This window comes from Triticum aestivum, chromosome 1B, assembly GCF_018294505.1.
Source record: "Triticum aestivum cultivar Chinese Spring chromosome 1B, IWGSC CS RefSeq v2.1, whole genome shotgun sequence".
Lineage (NCBI taxonomy): Eukaryota > Viridiplantae > Streptophyta > Magnoliopsida > Poales > Poaceae > Triticum > Triticum aestivum.
In genome coordinates this window covers 36516044-36525622 of record NC_057795.1, presented here as the reverse complement: position 1 = coordinate 36525622, position 9579 = coordinate 36516044, and the positions used below count along the sequence as shown (strand labels likewise).

The 9579-nt window shown below is 43.3% G+C and overlaps 1 protein-coding gene across 3 annotated transcripts; it reads right to left on the bottom strand.

Moving 5' to 3' along the window:
- Positions 1 to 335: 335 nt before the first annotated feature.
- LOC123105510 (serine/threonine-protein phosphatase 6 regulatory ankyrin repeat subunit C) lies at positions 336 to 5937 on the bottom strand. Of its 3 annotated transcripts, none has more exons than XM_044527597.1 (12): positions 5803 to 5937; positions 5625 to 5678; positions 4661 to 4822; positions 4416 to 4556; positions 4022 to 4161; positions 3818 to 3904; positions 3590 to 3721; positions 2395 to 2547; positions 1523 to 1624; positions 1103 to 1270; positions 942 to 1021; positions 336 to 711 (listed from the first exon to the last, which is right to left on the bottom strand). In XM_044527597.1, exons 1-12 carry the CDS (start codon positions 5834 to 5836, stop codon positions 666 to 668), a joined length of 1299 nt encoding a protein of 432 aa, XP_044383532.1. In that variant the 5' UTR covers positions 5837 to 5937; the 3' UTR covers positions 336 to 665. The 3 variants fall into 3 exon arrangements, with proteins under 3 accessions (XP_044383532.1, XP_044383528.1, XP_044383540.1); XM_044527593.1 differs by having other exon boundaries at positions 5791 to 5931; XM_044527605.1 differs by lacking the exon at positions 2395 to 2547 and having other exon boundaries at positions 5791 to 5931.
- Between the last annotated feature and the right edge of the window lie 3642 nt (positions 5938 to 9579).

Sequence of the window (9579 nt, the reverse complement as noted above, 5' to 3'; positions counted from 1 at the left end):
GGTGCTACTCCCTCCGTCCGGAAATACTTGTCATTAAAATGAATAAAAGGGGATGTATTTAGATGTATTTTAGTTTTAGATACATCATTTTTTGTCCATTTTGATGACAAGTATTTCCGGACGGAGGGAGTACTTCTCTAGCCAACTGATCTTGAGATGTACAAGTATTCAAAAACTTTGCAATCCAGATGATGTTTACAAATGTATTATTACTGAAACAATCAATATGTAGAGGAGTACATGCTTATTCACAGAAGCAGTGAGCCAACAACCATGTTGAATAAATCTTCCTCATGTAACTGAGAATGACTTAATGGCCCTAAAATATTGGAAGATGCAAATGAAAGGGTGGTACTATTTCAGTTTCTCTGTTCTCAACTACAGTATGAAAACTTGGAAGGTATTCAAAATTCATAACGAAATATCGTTCGTGTTTGTGCTAGATTCAGTAAAACTTCTAATGTAATTAACTCAAGTGGTAAAGCCCCATCCACATTTCAGCACCCCAGCGTCCTGCCTGATTTAGCTCTTTTCTACATAAGTGAGCAAGTTTTACAGCAAGTACCATCACATTCAGTTGAACAACTACTCTAATGCAAGCCAAAAGAACTTCTGCCTAACAAAGCATAAAGCACAAGCTCTACTCTGATGCTAACCACCATGCTTCACTTGTCAGCTTCACCAGGAGCTTTCATTAATTCCATGGCTTTCCTGTACAGAGTTAAACCAAAATGGAACAAATTTCAGCTTTAACCCACAGAGCTATATGGAACAATAGCACCAAAAATTGAAATGGAAATGTTAGTCTCCAGTTTGGTGAAATTGAAATGGAAATGCTAATGGAATTCGACGGGCTGGTCCGGCGTGCGACTGCTGGTCGTTAGTATGGAAGTACATATCATTCATGCTTCAAAAGAAACAAGTACAAGACAGTAGATTACCGTAGCTCTCTCTCCACCTCTATGTTTCCAGGATCTAATTTTTGAGCGTCCAGGAGAGCGTCACAAGCTTGCTTATACTCCTAGACGTAGAGTAGGGAAACACGATGAGTAGACTGTAGAGTAGGGAAACACGATGGCAAGCTAGACGTGTAGTAACTCACTTTGAGAAGCATGTGAGCTGCAGCCTGACGGTAGCAAGCTTTTGCCCAGTTAGGTCGCAGCATTCTGCAGCTGAGAGCGTCTGATAGAGCACCTTCACCATCGTCCAACAGCAGTTTACAAAGACTCCTGTTTGCGTACAATGTTGCACTCGGTGCGGCATCTATTGCCTATGGTCGGTCAAACACAACAGGTTATGCGATTATCTTCTCATGATGACAGGTTAGGAAGATTAGTCCGGCAAAATAATATTAATCCAACAGAAATACATCATAATGGCAAGCTAACAGATAATAAACAGGGAAACTAGAGAACAATATTAGAAACCTTGTTAGCAAACAAATAATGTTCTGCAATCGGTCCCTAGAAAAATGTCGCCTTCTAAACCACCATTGTCCATAGATAAGGTTTAAGGGGCTTACCAGATCATATGATTTTGATGCGAACTTATAGTCCTTCAGCCTGAATGCATGATCTGCCTGTGACTTGTATATAGCTTTTGCTCGCTCAAGGTGCCTCTGATCCTGAATGATAGAACAATGCAAAAAAAAATAGGAATGAACCGTCGTTTCAAAGATATTCCAATTAAAACAGAAACTTAAACAACTCTGTTGCACATTCGCCGTAGCTTCGTATCTGATATGCTTATACTGCAATGCAAAGTGCACATTGTGGTAATTTCTCAAGTATAGCTGTATAGCACAGCAAAATGCAGCAGTTACTCACACAACAAGAATTTGATCACAAGAGGAAAAGGTCCAATATATTTTAGAATTAATATGTCAAATTATTACTATATGTTACTAAATATATTTCACAGTTCACAACTTCACATCGACAGTATATATGCTTGTAAAGCACTCCTGTATCTTGAAGACTACGCATGACGAGAAATTTACAGCAGTTCATGAATCGATACTGAACAACCAAGTTACCTTTTTTTTGAACCATTCAACAGCCAAGAACTAATAAGGGGTCCAAATCTGGTCCTTCCAAAATTATAATTGGTATAGGTTGTTCTAAGAGCTTTAACTACTTCAATTTAATGGTTTTGATGAGGTGATGCTCTGAAGAAAAACCATAAAAAGGTCATGACAATCATTTTAATTGTGATCTCATGCATATATAGTACGTCCAAGTCATAACAGTTGACGGACAAATTCAGGACTGGCGAGCAAAAAATATTGACCAGCCATTCAAGTAGTCCCTCCGTCCTATAATATAAGATGTTACTACAACCAATATATGAGGGAGTAAAATTTATCCATGGGGCGCAACACAATACATAACATACCATCGGCTTTGCACTTTCAAATTTTTCATATGAGATGATTCCATCTATACTCCAGTTTGGGATAGATGGAATTGGGGAAGTCAAAGGAAACAGCATTTCAACTTGTTCCATGCAGTCACGTCTAACAGCATGCTCTATTGGTAACCTACCAAACTGGGCAACAAAAGGAAAAATGTCAACTCTTTTGAAATTAACTACATAACTAAAGGACCCTTTAGAATGCAGCAAAGAATATGAAAATAATGAAAAGATATAACCCATATAGTAAACTGCAATGCCATGCGAGAGAACCAGGGTTTACATAATGTTGGTACCAAATGTTTCAACCAGGATTTATCCCAGCAAGCATTTCTGAATTCTAGTAGCAATTTAAACAGTCAATATACTCCAACAGCATACCAAAAGGTCATCCTTCAGCAATGGATTAGAAACAGGCATTTCGGCAAGAATTGAAATTGAGAAGCAACAATAATTTTTAGTGGAATGCCCTTTAGGAGTCCCCGTGAATTATATATATATAACAACAAGGACAAATAGCTATACATGGATTTTAAAATTAGTCCAAGATTATTGAAAGCACAAATTTAATTTGACACTTTAGAGTAATTGAAAAAGTACCAACCGCTGGGATGAAGAAAACAACATAAAGTAAGCTAAGAGAAGTCAAGTCATTTTAGTGATTGCTGGATGAGTACATTGGCAAATGTGGCTACCCTGAATGCTGCATTATGAGATCTCGCTATCTCATCAACTGTTAAGTTAAGCACCGGCCTCATATTAAATAGAGAAACACTGACATATCTTGGGTATCTGTGGGCTCAATACAAGGGCATCCACCATATTCAAAAACATTTCAGACTAACGATATACATATATACAGGATTGCACAGAACAGAGCATGCTCCAGAACTCAAAATTTGCTACTTCATTCCAAAATATTTTCTAGTTTTCTCCTAAGTCAAACTTCTTTTAGTCAACAACATCAATATGCATTTGTTGATATAAACCGTTAAAATGATAGCTCACACGCCTACCTATTGCCTGCACATAGATAAATGCAAACTTCTCATCACATAGTCAAAGACTAAAAGCACACTGAATTCATTGCTAAAGCTAAACCATCCTCCTTAAGAGTTGAATAATACTGTCAGCATAAGTTTTAGTACAGTGGATCAAGAAAATAAAGAAAACATACACCATCGGGAATATTAGGATCCGCTCCTGCCTTTAACAAAAATTGCATAAAGTTGGTATAGTCTTTGCGCCCTGCAGTAAACACTAACGGAGTCATCAGAAGTGAGGTCATCCGATTGACATCAGCACCACCCTGTGAAAAGGATTGTGGAATAAAACATTTCATGGTTCCATCTCGGTGTAAAATCAGAACATAACAATGAACAAATATAGACAATAGAATACTGGCCTTAATCAGCAGCTTCATGCACTTCAATGAACGGCATAAAAGAGCACCCATCAAGGCAGAACCCAAACTGGTGACACTGGTGTTAGCCTGAAAGAAAAACATGAGAATTCCACTATGGTCTAAGAGTAATAATTATCATCAAATACAAAGGAACAAAATCTCGAAAACGAAAAATGAAAATAAGAAATGGTAAGGGTTATATACATCTGCATGGTGTTCCAACAAAATCTTCACTATTTTATCTTGTTCATTGGTAGCAGCTAGATGGAGTGGTGTACCATAGCCATAGTGTATGTCAACAGGTACTCCTTTTGAAAGTAGGAACTCAGTAACCTTACAGCTTCCTGCCGTGAATAAAATAATTCCATAAGTCATGTGGCTCCACATCTGAGTGTACAGCAGCGAATTAACTGCTAGTAAAATGACCACCATGGCATAAAACATAGATGGGACAATTTTATCCAACTTTGACTAATTATATTTCAGAAAAGAGATCTATATTAACTCTATGAAAAATGACTACAATATTTTTCTTCTACAATATTATTGGAGTGCCCTACACAGCGAAAATTGCATGGGTGAGGAGCCAGGGAGCTACCTACGGTTGCTGCATGATGGAGAACAGAGCGTCCTTTACCATCTGCTTTAGTTAGGTCACCGCCACGATCAAGCAAATACTTCACAGTTGAAACATCGTCGGACTGAACAGATGTCATAAAGGGTGTCACGCCTGCAAAGTCTGCAACCAAAAAGCACAACAACACAATTGAGACAATCCATGGTGCCAAACATAGACATGACAGATGCCAATTTCCATAAAAGGGAAAAGGGTTAGATAAAGACCCCCAACTCCAGGAGCAGGAGCATTCACATCTCCTCCCAGTTCCTCCACCAAGTACTTGCAAACTTCAATATGCCCTCTGACGGTTGCGAGGTGCAGAACACCAAGGCCATCCCTGTCGAAAGAGAAGACCACCCTTGGGTCTACAAGACTCTTCGCAGTAGCTTTCACCCAAAGTAAACACCCAAGCATCAATATGTTATTGAAGCAAATTGCCAAATTATAACTAGCTAGACAACCAAAAGAAAAGGAGCCCAAATGTGTTGTATATTATGGACAATAACCTCAGTAAGTCAAGCAAGGATGCAAACTGGTGGGCATTAGGGAAATGAACTAACATTTGTGATTTTGGAAATTCAGTTCACTTGATTGAACTAAAAGAGTGTCCGAGGGTAACCTAAAAGTTTCCCATTTGCACTCAAGTCAAGGAACTTGTTGACGTTTTGGACACACAGTCAATCAATCAGTACATAGACTTGACCCAAAAATAAAACAGTGCTCTGAACTTAAAAGTCATAACATGCCCGTGCAAGGACTCAGATTCCCAATAAACAGTGCACAAGACCACAATCGCACAATTTGCTTTTCATAATTCGGAGAATAATTACTGTATGCACCAAATTTAACACTTAATTGCCTGAAGCGCGAAACCTGGCACCAAAATTAACAGCATACTACTCCACACAAGTGAAGTGCAGGAGGAAATCAACGAGGGGCCATTCATTCCTGGTGTCCTACACATCAAATAGGACCCGAATTGGTGTGGCTAACGGAACAGCGGTGGCAATTGCATCATCTCATCCTGTAAAAACATATCTAACTAATCTAGCAGCCGGGAACTCGATCACCGCGACGCGGGCAGCCAGAAGCAAAACCCTAGCCCAACCCAACAAATTATGGCCAAGCAAGGCGGGGGGAGGCCCAGGAGCATGGGGATGGGGCGGAGGAAGAGGAGGAGAGGCCAACCTCTGAGACGCCGGAGGTCGCCGTAGAAGGCCGCTCGCAGGGCCGCGTCCCGAGCTGCACACACAAATTAAGCGCGCGGGGCAAATCGCCCGTAATTAGAGAGAGAAACGGAGAGAGTCGAAGAGAGAGAGAGAGTGAGAGGGAGAGGAAGGGAGACTCGCCGTACCCGTGCCGTCGCCGGAGCTGCGGGCGTAGACGAACGGCGGCGCCATGGGCCGTCTCGCGCTCGTCGTCGGCAGTGGCAGGGAGGCTTCCAGAAGAAGGCTTCGCCGGTTGCAAGCGTTTTTTTTTTTCTTTTGAAAACTGGAATGCAAGCGGGGGGTTGTGGAATTTGGACATCCTCCCTCGCTCGCTCGCTCGCTCTGGTTTATTTGGTGCACGCTGGACCCGGCGCACTGCTGTGGCTCACAGCTCAGGCGGTCAGGCCGCGGCCCTCTGGTGGGTGTACGCGGACCTGGTTTACGGGGATGTCCGCTGGGCAGTGGAAGGGAGAGGGGAATGGGTCGTGTGTCCGGGTCAACTGCACGTGTTTGGTATCTACAGCCGGGCACCCGCAAACGCATCTCAAACGTCCGGACGGGCGGATCGGCCACTGACCGATCATAAAACATCGACTCATCCGGATGTCTCAAACCAGCCTCAAATACCCGGGTGGTTCAGCGTCCCTCATATCAATGGCCGCGCCACCGGCCTGCACGCGCACTCCGGAAAATCGAAGGTCCACGCGCCGTCGCCGCGGGATGCCGGTCGAGCCCGACAAGGACGAGCGGCTCCTCGCATGGGTCTACCGCCGGTTGCTCATGACGGCGGAGACAAACGCTTGTCGTCTCTGGCGGAAGAACGCAAAGGCACTCCCGCTAGCCATGGAGCAGTCGAAGCGGGAGGCGATGGAGGTAGCGGTGGAGGTGGCTCGGCTCGCCAAGCTGAAGCGGCAGCAGGACAAGGTCATCCATCGGATGAAGGGGTTGATCATCATGTCCTCCTCCGACCTCGATGATGATGACGACGACAGCTCGACCTCCTCGATGACGAGCAAGATCCTCCAAGAGCCGCGAACGCCTACAACTGCATCGTTGACCAAAGGGCAGAGGCCTGGCACGGAAGTGGTGATCCCGCTCCTCCTTCAATGTTTATATCTTTTTAGTTGTTGATGTTTAAGAACTTGTCTGATGATGAACTCAGATGGTCTTTGGGTTATGTCACTAGTAGAAAAAGGACCTTATATGAGACACATTAGTACCGGTTCGATTTTGGCCCGGTACTAATGGTATCATTAGTACCGGTTCAAACAGCTATGCATTAGTGCCGGTTCGTGTTGAACCTTTAGTACCGCTTCGTGCCACGAACCGGTATTAAAGGGGTGATGGCAGGCTGGCGTCAGGCCGGGGCCCCACGAGCCCCTTTAGTCCCGGTTTGTGGCACAAACCGGTACTAAAGGGCCAACCTTTAGTACCGGTTCGTGCCACGAACCGGCACTAAAGGGGGTCTAACCTATAGTCCCGGTTGGAGACACAAACCGGGACTATATGGCAATTTTTAAACTTGGAAAAATCATAACTAAATCATCCTAATTCAGAAAAATAAATATAATATATCAAAATTTGCAGAACAAAAAGATTGATCCGCTGAAACTTGGAATAATTATTTTCCGTGTAATAAGGAGGCACTTCCTTGCTGCGGCCGTGGACCCAGCTGTCAGCCTCTCCACATACAGTCCACGTTCGATGGAAGTCGTTCCTTAACCACGTTGACCACGCCGCGCCGAGAGCACCAGGGCGGTGGACGACGGCGAGGCCTAGGAAGGGGACGACGGGGAGCCGGGAAAGACGCGGAAGTGGAAGCCCGCGCGGAGAGGAGTACGAGGGTTCACTGGTTCGGCTGCGGTGTGAGGCTGCCGTCGCCGCAGGGCCTGGCCAGCGGTGGGAATAGTAGGGGGCGCTGAGGCCTCCGCGGCAGCACATCCGGCCACGGGAAGCAGGAGCATGTGGCACGACCGGTGCTGCTTTGGGCGGCTGGAGCAAGAAGACCAGAGGTTGAAGAAGCGCTACGGCCGTTGGATGGACATCGTACGATCACTGGAGCTAGAATTATTTATATTGACTAAGTTGACAAAGCCCTTCATCCGCGTCAACTTAGTAGGCCCACAAGTCAGCCTCCCACCAAGGTGGGTCCCAGCAGGGGGGTATTCATTTTTTTGTGTGTAATAAGGAGGCACTTCCGGTGGGTCCGAGATGACAGCAGGGGGAACATTTTTTTCACAAAATACGGTGGCCGTCGGGTGGGTCCCAGCAGTCAGGGGCAAACATTTTATTCGCGAAATACTGGTGGCCCGTCCGGTGGGTCCCTGCTGTCAGGTGGAGGAATAATTATTTTCCGCATAATAAGGAGGCACTTCCTTGCGGCTGCCGTGGACCCAGCTGTCAGCCTCTTCACGTACAGTTTTCCGTTTCGACAATTTTTTAAAATCTCAAAATTCCAAAGGAAAAATAGAGTTTTTGGACGTTTTAGACGTTTTTTAGATGTTTTGTGCCTTTAGTGCTAGGGTTTAGATTTCAGAATTTAGGGTTAGGTTTTATGGTTTAAACCCTTAGTTTTTACTGTTTAGCATAGAGTATCCGACGTTTTAAGTCTCGGGTTTAGTGTTTAGGACAATTTTTGAAATGACAAAATTGTAAAAGGAAAAAAAGATATGCTCTAATTTATGTTTTTTTAAAATTTTGGTTAAATCTTGTCAAACCGGTCAAACAACTGATTCAATAAATATAGAGTGTTACTAAATAATTACGCAATAATATTAGTGTTACTTATTCAAGAAGTATTAATGTTGCTACATAATTTCAGTTTTTTTAATTTTGGTTAAATCTGGTCAAACTATGGTCAAAATACTTATTCAAGAAATATTAATGTTGCAACATAATTATTAAAGAATATTAGTGCTACTAAATAATTATTTCAATTTTTTGAATTTTGGTCAAATCTGGTCAAACTATGGTCAAACTGTGGTCAAACTTATTCAAGAAATATTAGTGTTACTAAATGTTTTTTAGAATAATAGTTCCAAACTCAAACGGTGAAACGTGTGACCTAATGCTCAAGCTAAACTGCTGAGGATTAATAGGATTGACAGCTTACATTTGTCAGGAAAACAACAAGTGCAGACTTGGAAACGAGGGAGAATAGAACCCGAAAGTTAAACGTGCTTAGGCTAGAGTAGTGAGAGGATGGGTGATCGTCCGGGAAGTTAGATGATTTGGAATGATGAGGGGTGATTAGAGATTAGATATTAAATTAAGCAGTGGTGAGGGGTGATTAGAGATTAGAGGTTAAAATAATTCAAAAAATCGAAAATCGAAAAAAATCAGATATTTTTTACAAAAGTTTCAAAAAAAATTTAAAAAAAATTCCCTTTAGTACCGGTTGGTAACACCAACCGGCACTAAAGCTCCCCCATACCACGGCGCGAGCTCACACCACGTGGAGGGCCTTTAGTGGTGGTTCGTGCCGAACCGGTACTAAAGGGGGGGGGGCTTTAGTCTCCACTCTTTAGTGCCGGTTGCAGAACCGGTATTAAAGGCCCTTATGAACCAGTATTAAAGCTCTGTTTTCTACTAGTGTGTCAAGTTCGTTTATTATGTCTGTTTGCAACCGATTTTGTTGCCCGTTGTTTGATCACGTAGAGTAGTCTCAGGTTGCATGTATAGTATGTATATAGAGTGCCAGATATGAGATGCGCAAATATGGAGATGGAAATATGTGGCGTGCCCGGTCAACGCCCACAGACGCGCCTAGACGAGTCCGCGAGCGTTTGAGGGGTTGAATTAGCACATCACGACTATACATGCTCCTATGGTATTTGTTAGTTAGGAAGAATGAGATTGCACGAATCGATGATCATTGATCGTGTGCATGGTGCACATATATAGGTACAGGGTGGACCGGCCTCTACTTGTCTCCC

Excerpts from the sequence above, each read along its gene's own strand:
- LOC123105510 (XM_044527593.1), bottom strand. The coding sequence starts at position 5,836 with ATGGCGCCGCCGTTCGTCTACGCCCGCAGCTCCGGCGACGGCACGG. Across the intron at positions 5,679-5,790 it reads CAGCTCCGGCGACGGCACGG|CTCGGGACGCGGCCCTGCGA; the intron begins GTACGGCGAGTC and ends TTGTGTGTGCAG. Across the intron at positions 4,162-4,415 it reads CCATCATGCAGCAACCGTAG|GAAGCTGTAAGGTTACTGAG; the intron begins GTAGCTCCCTGG and ends TATTCACGGCAG.